Raw genomic sequence first — 24,457 nt, 5'->3', positions numbered from 1 at the left:
TAACATTGCTAAGATATATAAGATGTGTATATATATATAGCTGTATATATGTATGTATATATCATTTTTACTGATTGACATATAACAGTTTCAGATATACAACATAATGATTATATACAATGTGTGTATATAATATATATTATATTACATATATTATAATATGTATGTATTATATATGTGTTCTCTATACATAAAGTATATATTTGTCTCAAAGCGATGACCACAATAAGCCTAGTTAATGTCCATCACCACACATAGTTACACATTTTTTTTCTTGTGATGAAAACTTTTAAAATCCACTTTCAAGATACATTAGCTACTCTCAAATATACATTACAATATTACTAAATGTACATTGTACATATTCATCATGCTGTCCATTACACCCCCAGCCAGGACCTATTTATTTTGTAACTGGAAGTTTGTGCCTTTGACTACCTTCACCCATTTTGCCTACTGCCCACCCCTACCTCTGGCAATCACCAATCTGTTCTCTGTATCTGTGAGTTTTTTGGGTTTGTTTTTACTTTTATATTTTACATTCCACATAAAAGTGAGATCATACAATATTTGTCTTTCTCTGTCTGACTTATTTTGCTTAGCAGTATGCCCTCAGAAGTCACCCATGTTGTCCCAAATAGCAATAATTCCTTTTTTTGTAGCTGAATGATATTCTATTGTACATGTATGTATCACATTTCTTTATCCATTGATGGACGCTTAGGTTGTTTGCATGTCATGGCTATTGTGAGTAATGTTGCAGGGAACATGGGGGTGCAGATACCTTTTAGAGTTAGTGTTTTTGTTTGCTTCAGAAGCAGCAGTGTTGGATCATACAGTAGTTCTATTTTTAATTTTTGAGGAACCTCCATGGTGTTACCCATAGTGGCTATACCAATTTACATTCCCACAGTGCCCAAGTGTTCCCTTTGCCCCACATTCTTGCCAACACTTGTTATTTCTTGTCTTTTTGAAAAAATAATAGCCATTGTAATAAGTATGAGATAATATCTCATTATGGTTTTTGTTTTTTGTTTTTGTATTTTTGGCTGCACCCTGCAGCTTGCAGGGTCTTAGTCCCCTGACCAGGGATCAAACCCCTGCCCCCTGCAGTGGAAGCATGGAGTCCAAACCACTGGACCACCAAGGAATTCCCTCATTGTGGTTTTGATTTGCAGTTCTCTGATGATTAGGGATGTGGAGCATCATTTCATGTATCTGTTGACTATCTGTATGTCTTCTTTGGGAAAGTGTCTATTCAGATCCTCTGCCCATTTTTTAATCAGATTGTTTGGGGGTTTTTGCTATTGAGTTGTATGAGCTCTCTATATATTTTGGATATTAACCGCTTATCAGATGTATGATTTGCATATATCTTCTCCCATTTGGTAGGTTGCCTTACCATTTTGTTGATGGTTTCCTTTGCTGTGCAGAAGCTTTCTAGTTTGATGTAGTCTCACTTGTTTACTTTTGCTTTTGTTGTTTTTGCTTTTGGTGTCAGAGCCAAAAAATTATAGCCAAGACTGATGTCAAAGAGCTTACCACCTATGTTTTCATCTAGGAGTTTTATGTTTTCAGGTCTTATATTCAAGTCTTTAATCCATTTTGAGTTTATTTTATATGTTTCTTTTGCATGTGGCTGTCTAGTTTTTCCAACACCATTTATGGAAGAAACTGTCCTTTCCCTATTGTATATTCATAAAATGAATATATATATCTCTGCTTACAAATGTCTGGCTCCTCCTTAGAGTGCAAAATCCATGAGGGCATGAGCCTGGCTTGTTTACTGTTCAGGCTCCAGTCTTGGGCATGTAATAGGTGCTCAATAAAAATTTTTTGTATAAATAAATGAATATATCCCTCCTTCTTTGAAGGGTCTCATTGAGGGTGGAGATGTTGTCTTTTATTTCTTGGTATCTCCAAGACTTGAGAAATGTTTGTGATTTGAATGTTTTATTTTATTCATTCATCAATTCTTATTGAGCATCTACCACATGCCAGACACTGTGCTAGGTACTGAGGATACAGCAGTGTATAAAACTGAGAAAACGCTTGTTTTCACAGACATTAGTGAGAGGAAATGGACAATGAATATAATAAACTAGTAAATTATTTAAATTTTTTTGCCAATTTTGGAATATAATTAATATCCCTATTTACTTCCTATTTCTGAAGAACAAAGTATTATACCTTTCCTGTAATAAAATTGTAGATGATGCAAAGCCTGCTGGGGAGACAACAAATTCACCCCCTTCCTAGAGAAAATCAGAACATGTTAATAATAAGGCATGGGAAAAAGATAAGGATGAGAAAGGGGCAGTAGCAAAAGGATTGTTTCCTCCTTAGCTGAGCTTCCTGCCCTGTCAGCCTGCCATCTTATCCTGACTGCTTTCCCCACACATCTGTCCTTTTCAATCTTGAAAGCCCGTCGTGATGCTTGCAGTGGAGGATTTTGAGTGACCCTGAACTAGCCGTTGCCAAGGTATCCCTACTTAACTACTCATAGCAGGAATAATAAATCTGCCTGTGTGCTGTCTCCTTCCATTTCAAGACACATAACAATGAATTCAGAGCAGGAAGTAAAGAGAGTTATCTCATGTAATAATAGCCTTGTACCTTAAAAAAAAATACTTTTTGTAAACAAATTCATTATCTCATTGGATACTTTCAAGACCACAGTGAGTTGAGATGAGGATTTCAGGAACTTCCCTGGTGGCGCAGTGGTTAAGAATCCGCCTGCCAATGCAGGAGACACGTGTTTGAGCCCTGGTCCAGGAAGATCGCACATGTCACAGAGCAGCTAAGCCCGTGCACCACAACTACTGAGCCTGTGCTCTGGAGCCCGTGAGCCACAATTACTAAGCCTGTGTGCCACAACTACTGAAGCCCGCGTGCCTAGAGCCCATGCTCCACAACAAGAGAAGCCACTGCAATGAGAAGCCCGTGCACTGCAGTGAAGAGTAGCCCCCGCTCACCGCAACTAGAGAAAGCCCACACACAGCAGCGAAGACCCAACACAGCCAAAAATAAATATTAAAAATAAATGAGGATTTCAGTTATGGTGTCCAGATACCCCCAATTAAACCTTATATTGTCCCATCATTTGTCCTGGATTTTTTTTAACAGACTTTATTTTTTTTAAGGCAGTTTTAGGTTCACAGCAAAATTGAATGGAAGGTACAGAGATTTCTCATATACCTCTGTCCTCATACACACACAGCCTCCCTATCAACATTGCCCACCAGAATGGTACATTGGTTACAGTGGATGAACCTGCATTGACATATCATCGCCGAAAGCCTATAGCTCACATTAGGGTTCACTGTTGGTGTTGTATATTCTGTGAGTTTTGACACATGTATAATAACATATACCTACCATTATAGGTCCTATGGAGTTTCATGGCCCTAAAAATCTTCTGTGTGTCTGCCTATTTGTCCCTCTGTCCTAGACCTTTCATTCTGTGATAAAGTGTCATTATAATTTTAGATTTGAAAATATTTTTGATAGAATTATTTAATAGGTTTTTCAATATAGTAAAGCTGCTTTCTTGGTTAATAAATATTTTACAAACTTATGTAAATTTAATAATCTCTAGAGCCTACTTTTACTTGCAGAGGGGTCCTGATTTGGATGATAAATTACATGGTCTCCATAATTACTATCTGCATTTAAGGGGAGAAAAACTGGTCCCCAGAGAAAAGGGGACTCTCCCTGGTATGTCTGGCCAATCGGGTGTAGAGCAGGACTGAAGTCCAGGTGCTCTGATTTCTGGCACTTTCTACACAAAAGACACAAAGCCAGACGTGGAGACAACTCAGATCTCAAAGCTTATCACATCCTTAAGTAGTTTAAAGTTATGAAAGTGGGATTGCTTCTGCATTTCTAATTCAGACGTGAGAAAATTCACTATGTACGTAAATAATGTAGCCGGTGAGGAATAGAACAGACTGAGAGAAGCCCAGATCAACACACAGGCAGGCAAGTGGGGATCTGCCTGAAGAGGATGGAATGATACGGAGGAAGGTTGGGTTTAAAAGGGAGTACTGTGCTCTTAGAGAAGATTCCATAAATCGTTAAGTCAGTGAGGAAAAACATCTTCAGATGTTTGATGGTATTCTGAGACTGAAATTAGAGTTTCATTTGCATATTTCTGGGACACGGGTGCATCTATTTATCCAGCAGAATGAGTCTAGGTTCTGATCAAATACATACTGAACTTGCCTAATATGATAATCAACCGTCCTGTAGTATCACCCACGTATAATTTTATTACAATGTTAGCATCCTAAAGATTGAAGTGATTATTAACTTTTCCATAGCAAATCAGAAGGAAATTGTTTCAAAGAGGGTTAGGTTTTCATAAAGACCAATTCCTGTTCTTATATTCACTTTAAGGTGTTGTATTTAATATAGACCCTGCTGTAGAAACACAGTTAGCCTAAGTCAGACAGGAAAGAGCAGTCACTCCTTTACAAAATAAATCACAAGGGGTCGGGGGAACAACTAACACACAGAAGGCAGTGGTCAATAACACAGGGTGGTGTGTGGAGTTGATTCTCCACACCCAGGCATTGTTCAGATGTGTTGCCTTAGGTGCTATCCTGGTGACAGGGTATTAACTTTAGGTGTTTTATTTGTGAATGGTGTGGAGATATGCATTTATTTTATTCGTTTATTTTCGTCAGGCCTCTCTATCCGGAGTGTGTGCTGGAAAGCAGACCGCCTTCTAGCAGGGACCCAGGACAGCGAGATATTTGAAGTGATCGTGCGAGAACGGGACAAGCCAATGCTGATCCTGCAGGGCCACTGTGAGGGGGAGCTCTGGGCTCTGGCCCTGCACCCCAAGAAGCCGCTGGCTGTGACAGGCAGCGATGACCGCTCTGTCAGGTGAGGCCCCAGAAGGGGTGGCTGTAACCTCACTCACCTCCCTGGGATAACAGATTCATTTTGCCCAAATTTGTTTATTACTTTCAGAGAAGGATAACCCACAGTGCAGAACCTCACAATTTCCAAACAGAATGTTAAGCCATTTTGCTTAACAACAGTTGGCTTCTTGACCTTTTCTTGTTGCTATCTTTCTTTGGCTCCATCTTAAGTCAAGAAATGTTCTTAGAGGTGAAAATTCACTACTGCTGGTTAGATTGGCCTCCAGGTCTCTTCCAGCTGAAGATGTAAGCTGAGTGCACTCATCTGTGATAAGATCATGTTTCTTCCCGTACCTTCGGTCCTGCTGGAGGCAGCCTGGCAATTTCACAGCTGAGTCACTCATCATCAGTTTAGTCACAGACTAAACATCACCGAGAGAACTGAAATTCTGATTTTCAAAGTCGTCTTTAGCACGTGAGTCATTAATTCTTTCTTTGCTCAAAATTCCCTGTGAGAATTTACAGTGTCTTCAGATCAAAGGAAAGTGCGGGTTCCTAAGAAAATATGCCCATTTTTTTAGGGCCTCAAGTGTTCTCACTATGGATCACCTGTTATTTGAGAACATGACAGTAGTAACATGAGCAAAGTGATTCTGCTTCCACTGTTCTTGAGACTGTTGAAAGACTGATTTGAAAGTGTGAGATGAAGACTATTCCACTGATTCCAGTATTTCCGTACTACTGAGCTTTAAGTGTGCTCAGCAACAAGCAGGCCAGAAAGAGAGTCCGTGACAGTGAGAGGAAGAGACTGATTGATATTCAGTTGATGGATTACTGCTTCTGGGTTTGAATAGCTAAGTGGAGCACTGTATACTAGACTAAAGGTCACTGCTCCCCACCCCCCGCCCTTATTCTGTATGTTTGTGAAATGCAATGGGTATACTCATTAGAAAAGCATAAATCCAAAGATAAAACCATTTTTGAGTTTCTACTGAGCACTAAAGCCTCATCAATCTAAAAATCAGTGAAAACGATTACAGTTTTCTCTTCATGTGACATAAATGTTTATTTGGCTTTTACTTCTCTACACTCACTTCCTCCTCCTCTCTTCCTTTTCCTTCCATTACTCTGAGCCAAACCAATGCCAACTTATTCAGACACCCAAGAAACTTGATTCATACCCATCCCGATATAAGGGATTTCAAGAAAGTTGTTGGCTTTTATATTTTAACAACTGTGTTGAGTCTTAGAATTGCAAAGAGCCCTTACTGCCAGAATTTGTATTACTTTCCTTAACCATTAATTTGGCTAAAGTTTTAAATGGCATTTTTACACTGAGTTTTGAAATGTAGGAAGGGTATAAGTCATAATTTCTTGATAAAGATTAGCTTAGCGGGTTTATAAGATTAGTGCAGTTTGCTGAGGAGTGATGGTTTCTTCATGCTAGTCAAGCAAAGTTTACATTGCTTAAAATAGTACAAGGCTAAAAGCAGCGTGAGATTATGAATAATGGACAAGGTATTGAAAGCATACCATAAGCTTTAGGCTGAACAGTGCAGGCTGCCTAAGGGATAAACTATTCATGGCGCAGCCCTGCATTGCAAGGCGCATGCCACCATCCCTCCTGAGGGCAGAATGCATTTAGAGAAATTGCACCACATTTGACTTATTCGTGGTTCTTTATGACAGGACTTAGATTCTCAGACCCCCTCGCAGATACTGTTGTTTGCACATTAAGAAGACTGTCTTCAGAGTAGTAACAGAGAGAGGTCAGATGCCGCAATTGTGTCTCACATGGAAACCCTTATTTGGGTCTTCAAATGTTTAGTTCGTGTTCTCTCAGTTTGAGGTGCCTGGATTAGATGTTCCAAGGAGCTGCTGAAAATTCTGTGAGTGGCACTTGCACTTGACCTCTGTTTCTCCAGCAGTAGCTGTGCCCATCAGCCAGGGGCACGGCGAAGTATCCCCCGCCGCCCCGGCCCCAACCAAGAGGGGACCCATCAGCAGTGGGGCGCCCAGGTTGCTCGTGAGGAGTGACAGCATATGACTGTGTACAGCCAACTTTGGAACCATCCTGGGCAGGGGTATCATTCGTTCTTCTCCATCTAAAATACTTCTTGCTCAGGAGGCCAACAAATGTAATGTGTATTTCAATCTGTATGTGCTTACGTAACACAGTTACTGGAATGGAACTCGTATTTTTTTTTTTTCAAAAAGCAATAACAGCATCTAGTAGTACTTCTTATCCTATAAGTGTTATTAACAGCCATTGGTATAAATCCAGAACAATTTTTCATCTCCAAAGTATAATTTTGTGTGAAGTAGTGTTTAAATTTTCCTTATTTTATGAATCTCAAAATCTTTGGAAATGTTATCTCATTTTATATTTCTTGCTGGGTATTTCAAATGGTGAGAATCACATAAAGATAGACTAAACACTTTCCCAGATTCCCAGACATGCCAAGAGGAAGGACACTGGTGTGAGGTTACTGCAGTCTTTCTTGTTATTATCTCAGTGGTGAACAGGCCTTCGGCCTTGGGCTGGCTGATGACTATGAGAAGTTGTTTTGTTTCGTCTTTGACTTTGAATTGTGCTTAGGCTGTGGAGCCTGGCAGACCATGCCTTGATCGCCCGCTGTAACATGGAGGAAGCGGTTCGTAGCGTTGCTTTCAGCCCCGATGGATCTCAGTTGGCCCTGGGCATGAAGGACGGATCTTTCATTGTTCTCCGAGTCAGGCATGTACTGATACTGAAAATGACATTAGAGATGTTCTTTTGTTAAAATTAATTCTCCTGGTCAGAATGTATGCCAGGACCTTAGGAAAAGTGCATTTACTGTTTTCAATAGGACCACTGTAGATTCACAACCGCCTGTCTATAGTTACAAAATCCAAACACTCTGAGCGTCCGAAGTTCTTTGGTAACTTGTTTGGCAGCACTGCCTGACCCAATGAACTGGATGTACGATTGTTTACAGTCTGTTAATCTCTTAGTAGGGATAGTCATGTATCATCTGATTTGCTGCAAAAATATTAATGTGTTTAAAAGGGGTTGCTGTCTTAACTCCTACTGGGGATGTTATGTAATAGATTGTATGCAAACCTTTCTAAAATCCAATGAATGATAAACTCCCAAGCTTGTCTGGTCCCAGGGGTTTTAGATAAGAGATTATGGGCTTGTAATAAGCCAAGAAAAGAAGAAAGAAGAAAGCAGCCTCCAAACAGCACTAAATTTTTAAAGGTAAACTTAAGTAAAGATTTTTCTACCTATAATCACCAATAAAATGGAACATTTCATATTTATCAACCTCCTATATTATTTCTACTGGAAAAAAATTATGACCTACCCTTGTAATTATTTGAAAACATTGGTTATTCTTTTGGATTACACATTTTGTGATTACAGAAAGTAAATGTAGCTGTAGATTAGATACTGCATCTCTCACACACAGCAAGTTCTATATAGCTCTTGGCATGGTTTATTACACTAAATTCTCATCACCAGCCACACAACTTATTACCAAATGCGTGGGCAACATTTTCTTTCTTTGCTTAGCGATGTGTGAAAAGATAGCTAATTACCAAATTTTCTTTTCGATGGATTTCCCAAGCTAAAAAACAATCCTCCCACACCTATTTTATGGCATTATAGTAAACTATAATGCTATTAGTAAATGATGCAGCAGGTATGAGAAATTATTATGTGGAAGCAAATATTTGGCATTATATATGCATTCAGTTCATTTTAGAGTTGATGAAGGCATCATTACTAGTTCAGGGGACCTGCTAGTCATAATCTTGTCTTATAGCTATGGGGGAAAAGCCTCAGTGAGCTTTCAAATAAGAGTAGAAATTCTTACCAGAAACTTATCAGAAAGGATATGGAATATTCCAGTGATTCAATGTAGGCATTATTGACCTTTCATAGTGAAAGTTAAATAATTACATAAAAATTCAACATTAAAAAAGTAGTTTTCCTCTTCTGCTTTTTGAACTTGCTCTTTTTACAATAAGCATCAAGCTTAACAGTCACTGGTTTCTTGTTCTTAAAGTATTAGAAAGATAGTTTATTTTTATGTTAACCTTGATATGTTTTACCTTTCTCTGTGATATATTTTTAAAACAATTTTACAAATCCCAAATTTTAATAAAAAGTTTTAGAGAAAAAGAATACATATAATTGAACATGAAAGCAAAAATGCATTTCATTAAAATTGTTTTGTTTTTTACTTTGGGAGCCCAAAATATTATTTAAAATGTTTAATTTCTCCTACATTGGCCATGAACTAAATAATATTTTATATCTTTCCATAAAAGTTAATTCTGTAATTCCTGTAGTTTTTCTCTCCCTTTCAAAGTAATTTTTTTCTGTGGCACACAGATTTTAAAACATGACTTGGGGTTCCTATCTCTAGATTTGCTGCTTATCGCTTTGCTTTTCTATTCTTATAGAGATATGACAGAAGTGGTTCATATCAAAGATCGAAAAGAAGTCATTCACGAAATGAAATTTTCTCCAGATGGTTCTTATCTGGCAGTGGGATCCAATGATGGCCCAGTAGATATCTATGCTGTTGCCCAGCGGTATAAGAAAATAGGAGAATGCAACAAGTCTCTCAGTTTCATCACACACATCGACTGGTCTTTGGATAGTAAATACTTGCAAACTAATGACGGTGCCGGAGAACGGCTGTTCTACAAAATGCCATGTAAGTCACAAGGGCAATGAATGTTTGTACAAAGCGCAACTCTGAACCATGGCAGAAAATTTATGAGGATATTCTTAGGACCTCAGGGCAAGGAATGTTTTCTGAAACAAGACCCTCAAACCACAAACTCTCAAAGAACAGATTCATAAATTGGAACACATTAAAATAAAAAATTATTGCACAGCAAAAGAGACCATGATGGGCATAAATACTTGGAATTGTTATAATGGACAAAGGATATACATGAACAATACCAGTTTGAACTGCACCAGTCTACTTCTGTGCAGATTTTTTTAGTTGTAAATACTACAGTACTACATGGTAGGAGGTTGGTTGAATCTGTGGTTGTGGAACCATGGATGCAGAGGGTCAACTCTAAGTTATACGTGGATTTTCGGCAGCATGGAGAGTTGGTGGCCCTAGCCCTCAAGTTGTTCGAGGGTCAGCTGTACACCTATAATATATAAAGAATGCCTAAAGATAAGCAAAAGGAAAAAATACTACCAAAAAATACTGAAGATTTGAGGATCACAGTCAACTACTATGATTGCTTTCGTCTCTTTTGTGTCCTTCATAATTGGAAGCCCTTATACGATTATTTGGTGAAATGTGCTCATTGGGATTAAAAAAACCCACAAATTTTATTTGTAAACCTCACTATAACTTCTATATGAGATTTATCTTATTCATCTTATTTATATAATACTCATTTAGTAACATTTAATCTGTGATGTTAAAATGTCATAAATAAAAGATAGCTTTCTGTATTACAATCTTTGATTAATGATTTTTTATAATGTAAAAGGAAAAATTTGATATTTAACATGAATCTTGACCACAAAGAATTATATTTTAATTTTGTATTGAAAAATCAATTTTACCATAAAACAAGGTGTGACATATCTTCAACATTTTTAATAGTCTCTGCCCTATCAATTCATCAGTATACCTTTACTAGGTACATATTTCTTTGTGTCTACTTTCTCTGCTTGACAGTATTTCGTATATATTTTCATATGTGAAAAAATATGGAACACATTTTTGTCGTTTGCAGAAACAAAGTAACACCCTACTCAGTGCTATCAAAGATACCAGTGTTATCTTTGCTGGTACACACAGTGCAGATCCAAATGTCTTTGTAGAGGTGGGATTTTTCTCTTGTGAATTACTTCCTTGGACTATATTCTTTAAAGCAGGAACACTGGATCCAAGACTACGTTCAGACTATAAACTCTCCGATTCTGTGGTCTTCATAATGGATTTTTATATAATGCTGTGTTAGAGTCTAGAATTGCCAATTTGACAGTGCACCAGTAATGTACAAGAGCATCTATTCTCATAGGTTCTTTATTTGAAAATATTTGTTATTTTTGAGGGGGAAAGTATGAGGTAATACACTTAATTGTCTTGATTTTGAATTTTTAAATTGTGCATGACTAAGCATTTTTCCAAGCTTTTCCTTATCCATGGGCTTCCTCCTTCTTGTGCTCCCTGGGGACGTCCCTTACCATCTGCTGGTGAAAACTGGGTATTGTGCCCCACACATTAGACCATACCTAGAACAATTGTCAGGACTATTTTCCCCAGCTAATTACATTTATTTCATCAAAATTTGGTGGATTTTCATTGTCTAGCACTTTAAAATTTAAATAGAAAATCCATTCATTTTTTTCCACTAATTAATTGAGGCTGACTTCTAAAAAGTCACTTCTGTGGTTCCTTGAATTATGAAAAGTAGGAGTTCAGAATAAACTCTTTAAAAACCTGGCAAAATGTTAGTAACTAAATATGATAATATATAATTTAATAATAGTCATTTCATCAATAACACAAAGCATAATATCATCTGTATCTAAATAATTAAGGTCAAGTAAATATCAGTAGTTTAAGACATTAGATTTAGTACCATGATCATTTTCTTTCTCCTATCGGAGTTTTGAGCATGTGCTTCCTTTAAACCCTGCTAGAAAAAAAAATCACCATTTGGGGAAAGAGATTAGAATTTATAGTTTCCTTGGTTTATAAACATTTTAAAACAAAGGTTTTAGACCTCTATGAGAAAAATGAATAAAGTAAATTAGGATATTTTATTTGAATGTAACATTACATTAAAATTTATTGATTATTTTCAGCTGGGAAGCCTTTAACAAGTAAAGAAGAAATCAAAGGGATTCCCTGGGCCTCCTGGACATGTGTGAACGGCCCAGAAGTGAGTGGGATTTGGCCAAAATACACTGATGTCACTGACATCAACTCAGTGGATGCAAATTACAACAACTCAGTACTGGTGTCTGGAGATGATTTTGGACTGGTTAAATTGTTTAAGTTTCCTTGTCTCAAGAAAGGTAAGGCCAAAAGAAATGTTTCTTTGAATGAAGATTTGATCTAGAATATACATACCGTATAATTAAGGCTTATTTTCTTGATGTCTGTTACTGCAGACTATTCATTTTATCTTTATATTTACTCTAACATTTTTCAATAGAAAGTTTGCTATCTTCTGCTTTTGACATTCTGAAAGGTGGTTTTGCAAATTTAAGTCAGCATTTGTTAACAGAGATGTTACTCAACATTTCATGATTCATAAACTTCATGTTTTAAACAAGTTGTATTCTATTTTATTTATATATACGTAAATATAATAATTTAAATTACATGTTACATTAAAATATTGTAATTAAAATTCTTTTATGTGTTACACCTAATTGTGCTTATACATAGGAAGCAAAGCAAATCCTTATAGACATATTTAAAATAAAATCTGAAAGTGATTGTTGTGGTGATAATACAGTTTGTGGGCCCCTTCTGATAGCACTAATTTTGCACACCAGACTTACGTAACTGGTGAAATTTTTTTATTGAACTATAATTGATATACAATGTTGTGTTAATTTCTGCTGTACAGAAAGTGAATTAGTTATACAAATATATACACTCTTTTTAAAATTCTTTTCCATTATGGTGTATTACAGGATATCTAATATAGTTCCCTGTGCTGTATATTAGGACCTTGTTGTTTATCCATTCTGTATATTAATAGCTTGCATCTGCTAATCCCAAACTCCCAATCCATTCCTCCCCCAACCCCCTCCCCCTTGGTAACCACAGATCTGTTCTCTGTGTGTGACTCTGTTTCTGTTTGGTAGATAAGTTCATTTGTGTCATATTTTAGATTCCACATATAAGTGATATCATATGGTATTTGTCTTTTTCTGACTTGCTTCACTTAGTATGATAATCTCTAGTTGCATCCATGTTGCTGCAGATGGCATTATTTCATTCTTTTTTATGGCTGAGTAATATTCCATTGTATATATGTACCACATCTTCTTTATCCATTCATCTGTCAATGGACATTTAGGTTGCTTCCCTGTCTTGGCTATCATGAATAATGCTGCTGTGAACATTGGGGTGCATGTATCTTTTTGAATTGTAGTTTTGTCTGGATATATGCCCAGGAGTGGGATTGCAGGATCATACGGTAACTCTATTTTTAGTTTTTTGAGGAATCTCCATACTGTTTTCCATAGTAGCTGCACCAACAATGCAGCAGGGTTTCCTTTTTTCCACACCATCTCCAGCATTTGTTATTTGTAGATTTTTTAATGATGGCCATCCTGATCGGTGCGAGGTGGTACCTCATTGTAATTTTGATTCGCATTGCTGTAATAATTAGAAATGTTGAGCATCTTTTCATGTGCCTGATGGCCATCTGTATGTCTTCTTTGGAAAAATCTCTATTTAGATCTTCCGCCCATTTTTTGATTGGGTTGTTTGTTTTGTTATTGTTGAGTTGTATAAGCTGTTTGTATATTTTGGAAGTTAAGCCCTGTTGGTTGCATTATTTGTAAATATTTTCTCCTACTCTGTAGGTTCTTTTCATTTTGTTTATGGTTTCCTTTGCTGTGCAAAAGCTTGTAAGTTTGATTAGGTCCCATTTGTTTATTTTTGCTTTTGGGAGACTGATAACTGGTGAAATTTTTGAGAGAGTTTGATTCAAAACAACCGTTTCTGCCCTTGCATTTTATTATTTTGTTTTATTGTTGTTAAAATCTTGTCACTTCAATTTTTCTGGCACTGTCAGGCTTTGTAGAATGTGACTGAATTAATCATGTAATGATCCTGTCCTCTTCTTCCTTCAAAAGTTTAGGCAAAGCCCATACACAGGCTTTTCTGAGACTCCCTGCCTGCACCCTGAAAATCTGATCAGCAGTAGGGATATGCTGTTGCCTGAAAACCCTTTCACTTGAACAGTTTTTAGAATAAGCAAGGAAAGGGATTGAAAATGTCATCATAAAGTCATTTTCAACTAACTGGCAGTTTTGAAGCAGTGACAATCATGGTAAAAAAATTGAACATAAAATGCATAGCAAAACCACCATCACTTCCACTTGACAAAATGACCATCAGATTAAAATGCTTGAGGCACAACATTACCTCAACCTGCCTAATTCAAGCTGTTCTCTTTCTCCATAATGGGTCTTTTGAGTAATAGGGCATGTCTTGTTAAATTGAGTAATGTACTTGCAGAAGTTAGGCAACCAGAAGGTATCTGGAAATTCAGGAATCAGAAGGAATATCGTGAGGGTCAGAAGCAATACTATTGGTATCAAGTATCAGGACTTGGGAATTCAGTGAGAGTTGGTATTTCCTATGAGTCATTGAGCCTTGTAGGATAGACTTGGGTCTAGAAAATAGCAATGGAGATGTAGATCTTGGATTAGCTTATTAGGATGGGGGAGGCAGGTAGGGAGGTACAGTGAGTAGTGCTGTTTGTCAAAATGAGATACCCTTATATGTAAAACAACCCTGAGGAGGAAGGCAGCCAGGAGACATCTGAATGAACAAGGAGACACTGACAGCCAGAGCGACAGTATGGTGAGAGCAATAAAACCCACCTCAACAATCTGCATAAGTATCCATGTCCTCATAGCAAACTGACTTGTTCTACTTTTCATGACACATTGTTTATACATCTTGCAGTTTGCCTCAGAGTCATTTAGGCTCTTGGAGCCTTTTTGTGCTAAAGCTACTGGTGGAGAAGTTTATAACAGAGTGTTGCTGATGAGAATGGTAACAGTTGGTGGAACTTGTCTCCCTATAACCAAGGTACAAGTATTCCCCCAACTTTTGAACCTGTAAACACCCAAATATTAGCAGGGGCTGATGACTATGAGAAAGTGTGGAGACTGAGTAAACATTATAGTTTTCCATTGTGATTAAATAAAACTCACAGGTTAGTTGACACATTTATGATTGTGTGTGCATAGTATTCTTTTGCATAATAATTAGACGTAAGTGTTCTGCAGTTAATGAAAATGACTACAATTCATATTATTTTTATATAGCTGAACCAATTTGTTTTCCTCATTTCCTTTTGACAGTTTTCAAATCTTAAAATAATTAGGATCAATACTGATAATTTTCCCTGATGTCATTTAGAGTACATCCTGTTTGACCATCACCCTCCAGACACTGACATGAGGTAAAATTCAAAGCCTTGCTCATTGGCATTTGCCATATCTTAACACCCTTGGCATCTACCCACGCTCCTAGGGGAGGCTCAAGGCCGAGGATCTCCATGTTTCACTTGTGTGCTGCCATTCCATTAATCCTTCACACACACACACACACACACACACACACCCACATATACAGTCCTTGAACAACTACCTCCTATGACAAGTGTCCTAGATACTGTAAGACTTGAGTTGCAGAAACCCTAGACCTTGGAGGGGAAAGTGCTGGCCTTCAGTAGAGCTTGGATGAGCTTGATGGAGGAACAGAAAGGTCAGTGTGTCTAGAGCATGATGAACAAGGGGAGAGCTGTGCACTCCAAGGCTGGAACGGCAGTAGGGGCCAGGCATGAAGAGCCTTGAAGCAACTGTTAGAAATGTGGGTCTTATTCTAAGTGCAGTGGAAAACTGTTGAGGGTTTTAAATGGAAGACTGACATGAGCAATTTAAGTTTTTAAAATACCACTTTGATATTGTGTGGGATGGAATAGGGAAGGGGAGGCTTCAAGTAGAGAGATTATTGCAAGAGCCCAGGTAAAAGATGATGTGACTTGGACAAAGTTGTCAGGAACAGACCTGAAGAGAGGTGGTTGAGATTAGGAAACAGTGTCAAGGTAGAGCTGAAGGTCTTGCTGATGGATTGGGTGTGGGAGTAGAGGGAAAGAGAGGAATTGAGGAATACTCCTAAGTTTTAGATTTGAGCAATGGGGTGGATGGTAGCACCATCTATAGAGATGGGAAAATGAGAAAGGAAAAGGTTTTGTGTGTGTGTGTGTGTGTGTGTGTGTGTGTGTGTGTTTTATAGTGGTAACAGAGTAGGAGGGGAAGGGGAAACTCCTGGTTTTTCTGTGATAAGTTTGAGGCGCCTATTAGACATCCAAGTGGGCATAGCACACAAGCTGTCAGCACTCTTGGGAGACTTCAGGGTTGGAGATGAATGTTTGGCAGCTGAGGGAATATCAACAGTATTTAAAGCCAAGGAGAAAGAATCAATAGAGAGGAGATGAGGGCTGAGCCTTCCTTAGGGTCCAGAGAATAAAGGGGGGCCTTGTAGAGTCACTCAGTGTCCTAAGGAAAACCTTGGAAGAGATGGATGTAGCCTTCATTTTTTCAGTAAATATGTACGTGCTATTCTAGAGGCTGGAGATATGTCAATGAATAAAACAAGCACAAGTCCCTGGAGCTCTTGTTCTACTGAGGGGACCTAGTCAATAAACAAGACAATATAAACACATCTGATGGTGAGAAGTGCTGTGATGAAAAATAAAGCAAACAATGGGAGTAAAGAGCACTCAGGTCGGGCAGTGTAGTATTGCTGTTTTAAGTAGGATGGTCAAAGCAGGGCTCACTGATAGTTTCATTTGACTAGAAACCTGAAGGAGATAAGAGAACCAGCCATTCAGAGATGCAGGGAAAGAGCATTCCAGACTAAGGGAACACAAGTGCAAAAGCATAGAGGCAGAAGAGGGCCTGGCATGCAAAAAGGCCAGTGAGCCTAGAGTAGAGCAAGGAGGGAGAGAGAGGAAGAATTATCAGAGAGATAAGGCCTAAATATTGATGACACTAATGCTTTTGCAGGTTCTACTTCCAGCCTCCCAATGGTGTATGAGCTAGCTATTGCTGTAAAACAAATTCCCCTCCCTCCCAAATTTAGCAGCTTAAATCAATAATAATTTATTTTCTCACAGTTTTGGAGGGTCAGGAATTCAGGAGCAGCTTAGCTGGCTGATTCTAGCTCCAGGTCTCTCATGAAGCTGCAGTCATCTGAAGGCTTGACTGAGGCCAAAGATCGACTTCCAAGATGCTCACTCACCTGGCCCTTGGCTGGAGGCCTCAGTTCCTTGCCATGTGAGCCTCTCCATAGGCTGCTTGAGTGTCCTTATCACATGGTATCTAGAGATCCAAGAAAGAGCAAGGAGCATCTGCACTGCCTTTTATAACCTCTTGGATGTCACATACCTTCACTTTTGACATACTCTGTTTTGATTTGTATCAAATAATTTGTAGACATATTTTTTCCAGCTTTACTGAGATAAAATTGACAATACTGTGTAAGTTTAAAGTATACAACATGATGATTTCATATATGTGTATATGTTGTGAAATGATTACTACTTTAAAGTTAGTTAACATATTAACATATCCATCACCTCAGTTAGTTATCGTGTGTGTGTGTGTGTGTGTGTGTGTGTGTAGTGAGAACATTTAAGATCTACTCTCTTGGCAACTTTAAAATATACGGTATTATTAACTACAGTCACCATGGTGTACATTAGATCCCCAGAACTTATTCATCTTATAACTGAAAGTGTATCTTTGACCAGCATCTCCCCATTTCCCCCTAGGTCCCTGATAACTGCAAATCTACCATGTGCTTTTATGAGTTTAACTTTTTTTTAGAATTGTGGACATTTTTTAAACAATTCCAAAGAGATGGGTTAAATCATCTCTGAGGAGGGTCTAAAGGTCAGTGCAGCAAAGAATAGCCCAACAAGATCTATAAAGACATGGGAAGAATATATATTTACTTCATAATTATTGAATTATCATCAGCCAGCATTTCCAGCTGACCGGAGTTGGAATCTGTTTGACTGTATTAAATTACCAAAACTGATTTAGGAAACTCTTTGAAATGGGCATGGTTGCTTTTGAGACTCAAGTCCTTCCTTTCCCCTTCTGTGGCAGCATTCCCCCTGTCTTTTTATAATAAAACCTCACCTGGTCAGAACACGCTCTCAGGGAAGGGACATGTGGCAGTCATTTTCGCCTACATATAAATTTAAATCATTACCTCTCCAGTGGGTATTTAAATTTTAAACATATGATACTTGAAGAGATGGCCTTTTCCCCTGTTAAAGAGATTTCACTTAGAGGGGCTGGAATAGGTAGAAGTATTTCTGAAGGAGGGATGGTGTGCTTATTGGCCCCAGAAATCTCTCATAGTCTTTGGGGTCCTAGGCCTCCACATGAGAAGATGGATCTTGCTTATTTCCATGAGTGCCTTTATGCTTCTATCTACTCACCATACACTGGAGACTTTGCTGCAGTTATTCAACCACAAATAGAAGTTCACATAGCTTTTCTGTTGGATTCACTACCTGGGGATGGTGTTTACTGAGTAAAGCGATCACTTTAAGAGAAAACAAATTCATTCTCCCAACTCTACATCTACATGACCCCAAACAACAATTTTACTCCCCCTGCCCCACCGCAGAAGTATTTTCCATTTCCCAGTTAAAGGATTGCCTGTTGCATCTTGTATTTAAATAAGAATGTGTAAGATATTCATTCTTTAGCATTTATTTTCAGAATCAGTGAAGCAGTAGGTGTTATTTGGAACAGGTTCAGATGTGTCTTTAGACACAGGGCTTAAATTTTAAGACCCAGTTTTAGCTTAATCCATACTGGAATGATTGAGATAGCTTTTGGAGCATTTGATTATTTGTTATTATCTATAAGATTGAAATTATATTTTCTAATATACTTAAATCTTTTACTTCTCAACATGAATAGAATGTAATTTTTTAACCAACAGATTCTATTTTTTGCACAACTAATCTTCTCCTCAAATATATCTTTTCAGGAGCCAAATTTAGAAAGTATGTGGGTCATTCTGCACATGTCACAAACGTCCGCTGGTCTCATGACTTTCAGTGGGTATTAAGCACAGGAGGGGCTGACCACTCGGTTTTCCAGTGGAGATTTATTCCAGAAGGTGTCAGCAATGGCCTGCTGGAAACAGCACCCCAGGGTAAAACCAGTAATAATTTTTCAACATCTATTTATTTTTCAATAAAAATTTCAAAGAATGGTCTAACATCTCTTCTGAAGGTAAAGGGTTAAAGCTGTTTTGAAAAATTCATTCCTACAGTAAATTTAACATTAAAAAAAAAAGAACAGAAAAAGATTTTGAGATATGGGCCAATTGAGTATGGGTCAGTTGGATAATTTCCTTCAAAGGATTTTGCTTATACCAAATGCAAGTTGAAGGTCTAAGGTTTACATGAAGAATTAACTTTTGAGAATAACATGAACAGATACATCTCGGCCTCCTTAGATGATTCTAACAGGTGGTGGGTCTGCTGGGTCAGGTGACAAGGTAACATTTGGAATAGAAGTTGCCTCCTGAACGGCGTTCAGAGAACGGTCCACAATCAGGGCCACTGTGTTCCAGTTCAATGGATGTGTATAGTCCTTTAATTTACTGTGATGTTGGCAGGAATGATCATGTAATATGTGAGGAGATGTTCTTATTGGGAGGGGTTCTGCAGCCATTTTGACCATGGCAATTACCAGAATGGGTGGGCATGTTAACAGGCTAATGAGGATCTTTACTGAACTGAGTGGTTGGATTTCTTTCTGTCCCAGCCTTCTCCTTGGGAAAACCTAGCCCCCCGCCCACCCCCTTTTTTTCCCTTTCAAAGCAAGATTTAAAACCCAAAGATCTGTTATCTAATAGAAGTGTGGAAATAGTGGGGGGAGTTATCCTAGTCTGGTAATACTCCTGAAAAGGGGGTTAGAGGTATGGTGAACTTAATGAAAAGATGAAAAAAAAAAGATGTTTTAAGAATCTACAACAAATGAAAACTATGGTGTAGTTATTTTTATTGACCTCAATAGGAGAGAAAAAAATTTTAAATAAAAGTTTTAGCCATTTAAAGTCTCAGAATTTCTGCTTGTTTCTCATGGGGTGTTTCTGCAGAAGGTGGCTCCGATTCCTATAGTGAAGAATCTGATTCGGATTTATCTGACGTGCCGGAGTTGGATTCTGATATTGAGCAAGAAACTCAAATCAATTATGATCGCCAGGTCAGTAAACAGGGAGCCTCGTGACCAATGCCTTATAACCCCGAATCTCGATCTCATTGAATTTGGACATTGCACTAAAATTGGTTAATGCTTAGGCAGAAGAAAATCAAGAAAAGAATTAGGGAAATTGCCTACTTATCTTTAAATACAGATTTGAAATAAGGCATTTACTGGATCATATCAGTAAAAAATTGTTAAGTAGAGGTAGTAGCAAATTTTCAAAAGGGAACCCATGACAGTTTGGGTTTTCTGCCTTCCTAGCAGCTAAAACTTTAAAATAGTTTTTACAGAAAAATGTGCAAATAAGTTACAAGATTTTTCATTTTCTTAGCAGATCATTAAAGCATGTGTTTTCTTTATAGAATAGGTATCCCTGGAGGCATGGTAGTTTACAAATGAGCTGTTGTCCTGATTCCTCTCTTAACTTACGGAGACTGTTATCCATTTAATTAAAGTAAAAGCCCAAATACAATGCACATTATCCTTCCAGTCAGAAATCATCTTTAGTAGAAAAGTTGGACAATTACAACCAAATTTTTTGAAAATAGACACTTAATTTTAGCACTAAATTGTGTGTATTAAAGCACGTAATCCTTCATTGGAATCTGGACAGGTATCACCTTCTTAATGGTGATAACCCTAGGGGTTCTATTTTCTTCCTTGTCATTTAACAGAGGTATGTGAAGCAGATTCCATACGTGAACATGAAGTGAATAAGATTTCAGACACAGCAACCGTCAGTGTTGCCCCATGGAAACTTACCACATAGGCCTGTGGCAGCTGCCATGTATCAAGTGTCTCTATGGGGCCACATCCTGTGCTTTACATACACCGAATTCAACCCGACAGTAACCCCTGAGAGGCTGAGTACTTTGCCCACATCCACGTTGCCTGTAGTGGATCTGGGCTTCTCTCCAAAGCGCACATTGTACGTGCTACTTGGCTTTGCCTCTGTGTAAGCTCTGAATGTACAACTTTTCAGATGATGACTTTTTTTTCCAACCCATAATTGTCACTCACTGATTCAATATTTGAAAAATTAGGTTAGTACAAAAGTAGTCCAACTGATGGTTTAGGTTAACTTCAAGACTAAATCGGTTTGACTGTGTATTGGTACAATATATTATGCTATAAAACTGCTAAAGGTAAAGATTTGAAAGGAAATTATTAATATCATGCAAATATTATACCCTAATATCAAGGGGAAATGGAATTTAAGCAAAATAAACACACAATTTAGGGAAAAAGAAATGCAATTTTTTTAGTTGGGATGTTTCTATTTAATAAAAATAGTGCTAGTAAAAGAATGAAAAGGAATGACTCAATTGAAATTCATGCCTAGGATTTATATATTCTCCCTGACATCTTACTTTCTAAAGCTTTCACCGAGATTATTTAATTCATGTTGTCTATATTTGATTCCTGAGTTGTTCCTGAGCAGGCAGTCTGTTCTACAGATGGGACTTTGAGGCCCACAGAGGTTATGAGACTTGTTCAAATAAGCAGTAGAAATGCCAAGACTAGAATTCAGTTCTCTAAAGTAGTTGATGAGCTGATGAAAGCATCATGAATTCAGATGAATAATTATCATTAGATTTTAAAAGCTTAGTTCACTGCATCTGTAATAGACAAGGCAGTAGTGAGATATCTTCTGACTTCTGTTTTTTTTAAACGATTTTTGGTCAAATCCTAAATACGAATTTCATTATAATATTTTCATGATTTTTTGTAATGTAGTTTGATTAAATGAAAACTTTCCTATATGAAGATGAGAAATTATGAATTGTATTTCATTTAAATGTGTTAAATTTATATCTCTTGATAGTAGGGCATAAATACATGATAGACAAAATTTTAGCTACATGATTTTATCTACATTTAAATTATCGAGAATCTTCTCTCAGCCAGCAGCACATTTTAGGTCCTAGGTTAGACCAAGAGCTTTGCTCTGTATCCCAGAGTCTGATCTGAGATTCATGAGGTCATGAAAGAAGGATAATTCCAAAGAGTGATCACCATGATTCATGTGGCCCACATTTTACACATTTCTGAATCATCAAGAGATTTCTTGCCTTAGAAGAAATTATAACAAAATATTTAAATTATATTTTATTGATAATTTTATTTAATAATTTCCTTTCTTATTTATCAGAAAAGTAATATATTTTCTGGATATAAATTGATTTAGAAACATAATAGCAAAATTTTTTTTTAATTCTTTTAAATCCCAATGACTTAAAAGATATTTCCAGTTAGTTTTGTTCATTAGAAAAAAGTAAAATTCAATCTCATGTCTTATGTTCTCAATTTTGTTTGTCTCTTCAAAGAACCAACTCTTAGTTTTGTTAATCTTTTCTATTGTTTTCCTATTCTCTATTTCATGTATTTCTGTGCTAATCTCTGTTACTTCCTTTCTTCTGCTAACTTTGGACTTAGTGTCCAAACTAAGTCCAAACTTTTTTTCTAGTTCCTTGAGGTATAATATTAAGTTCTTTATCTGAGATCTTTTTCCTTAATGTATATGTTTATTAGCTACAAAATTTCCCCTGAGAAATGCTTTTCTGTATCCTGTAAGTTCTGGTATGTTGCATTTCCATTTTCATTTGTGTCAAGATTTTTTTAAATTTCCTTTTTGATTTCTTCTTTGATCCATTAGTTGTTGAGGAGTGTGTTGATTTCTGCATATTTGTGACTTTCCCAGCTTTCTTCCTGTTACTTATTTCTAGTTTCATACTATAGTGGTCAGAAAATATACTTGATATAACTTCAATCTTCTTAAATTTATTGAGCCTTGTTTTGTGGTCTAACATGATCTGTCCTAGAAAATGTTCCTTGTGTGCTTGAGAAGAATGTATGTTCTGCTGCTAATAGATGAAATGTTCTGTATTTGTTGGGATATTTGGTCTGTAGTATTGTTCAAATTTGCTGTTTCATTATTAATTCTCTGTCTGGATGATCAATCCGTTGTTGGCAGTGGGGTTTTACAGTTCCCAGCTATTATTGTATTGATATTTATTTCTTCTTTTAGTTGTTAATATATGCTTTGTATATTTAGATGCTCTGATGTCGGGTGCATAAATATTTACCATTGTTATATCTTCTTGATGAGTTGACCCCTTTATCATTATATAATGCCCTTCTTTGCCTCTTGTGACCATTTTTAGCTTCTTATGTTTTCAAAAACTTGAGTTCCTGCAATTAAAGATTTCCTGAGAATGTCAAGACATTAATATATTTGGAACCTGAAGATTCTCTAACTAAATGTTTCTGTTACGCTTGAAGGTTTACAAAGAAGATCTACCTCAGCTAAAGCAACAAAGTAAAGAGAAAAACCATGCAGTGTCCTTCCTCAAACGAGAAAAGGCTCCTGAGGACAGCTTGAAACTCCAGTTCATACATGGGTGGGTGGCCTGTCACCAGCCTTATCACCTTGTCATCCTTCTTCTCAGTGCTACCCCAATTCAGGCTGGCTCTTCTCTCCAGTTTGTGCTTACATGCAGTTAATATTTTAACCATGACTCTCTGTCCAGTTTTCTCAGTGTTCTGTGGCCTTCTCAGTGTTCTGTGGCCATCTCAGTGTGTGTATCTAGATTTTTCACACTTCATGTACTTTCGTGTTGCATGTGTTACTACAACTCATTGTTATTTCATTTTATTCTCTCCATCTCTGCTTCCTTTATCCCATAACTCCTGCTCTATTCACCTGGCTTTCCCAGGACAGTATTTCCTTCAAATGCTTTTGTTCACATGTACCCCAAATAATTTTGAATTTTGAAAATCATGTACAACCTTCCACACTTTAAGTTGACATCTAAGATTTTTCAACCTAAGCTTAAATGGTTATGAAGAATATATCTTGTGTTTTATAAATACATTATTTATTTAGATGGCTCCAGTGGAACCCAAATGCCATAGATATTTGATTCCCCTTATCATCAATACCACAAATACATGAACTCATATTTCTATTCTACTTCTCCCACAGAATTTTACCCTAATATAATATTTTTATGCTTGTAAGTCTTTTATTGATTACCCTGTCATAACTTCAACAAGGAGAAAACATATCTATATGTCCAATTTAAATTTAATTCCCTGTGACCGTAAGTCTCTAACTCTGTGCTGTCTGGTACGATATCTACTTGTAGCCAATGATCACCTGAAATGTGGCTGGTCTAAATGTGCTGTATGTGGAAAATGCACACCAGAGTTTGAAGGCTTAGCATGAAAAAGAAATTTACCTCATTAAAATGTTTTATATTGATTACATGTGGACATGATAATATTTTGGACATAATGGATTAAATGTTCTTAAGATAAGTTTCATCTGTTCCTTTTTTTTAATGTGACAATTAGAAAATTTTTCAATTACCTATGTGACTCACATAATAGTTCTGTTGGACAGTGCTACTCTAAGCATTAACAGTTTTTTTCTGGATTTAATTATTGTTATAACTATTAGTAATAAATAGCTGGCCAAATCAACATAAATATAGTACAAATTCTGATAGTTATTAAACATAATTTTATTGGAAAAATTCTTTTAATAAGATAG

General features: G+C 37.0%; 1 protein-coding gene across 2 annotated transcripts in view; it reads left to right on the top strand.

Annotated features, from left to right (window-relative positions):
- EML6 (EMAP like 6) overlaps positions 1–24,457 on the top strand; it is a 297,088-nt gene that overhangs the window by 168,845 nt on the left and 103,786 nt on the right. For both annotated transcript variants that reach the window (XM_024752945.1, XM_024752946.1), the window contains exons 7-13: positions 4,689–4,890; positions 7,468–7,605; positions 9,321–9,577; positions 11,710–11,922; positions 18,677–18,844; positions 19,796–19,902; positions 23,185–23,303. In XM_024752945.1, the coding sequence (XP_024608713.1) occupies positions 4,689–4,890; positions 7,468–7,605; positions 9,321–9,577; positions 11,710–11,922; positions 18,677–18,844; positions 19,796–19,902; positions 23,185–23,303 (1,204 nt within the window). The remainder of the gene's footprint in view (positions 1–4,688; positions 4,891–7,467; positions 7,606–9,320; positions 9,578–11,709; positions 11,923–18,676; positions 18,845–19,795; positions 19,903–23,184; positions 23,304–24,457) is intronic.

The sequence above is a fragment of the Neophocaena asiaeorientalis genome, unplaced genomic scaffold, assembly GCF_003031525.2.
Source record: "Neophocaena asiaeorientalis asiaeorientalis breed wild unplaced genomic scaffold, Neophocaena_asiaeorientalis_V1.1 scaffold100, whole genome shotgun sequence".
NCBI classification, from domain to species: Eukaryota; Metazoa; Chordata; class Mammalia; order Artiodactyla; family Phocoenidae; genus Neophocaena; species Neophocaena asiaeorientalis.
This window is presented reverse-complemented; position numbering and strand designations above follow the sequence as displayed.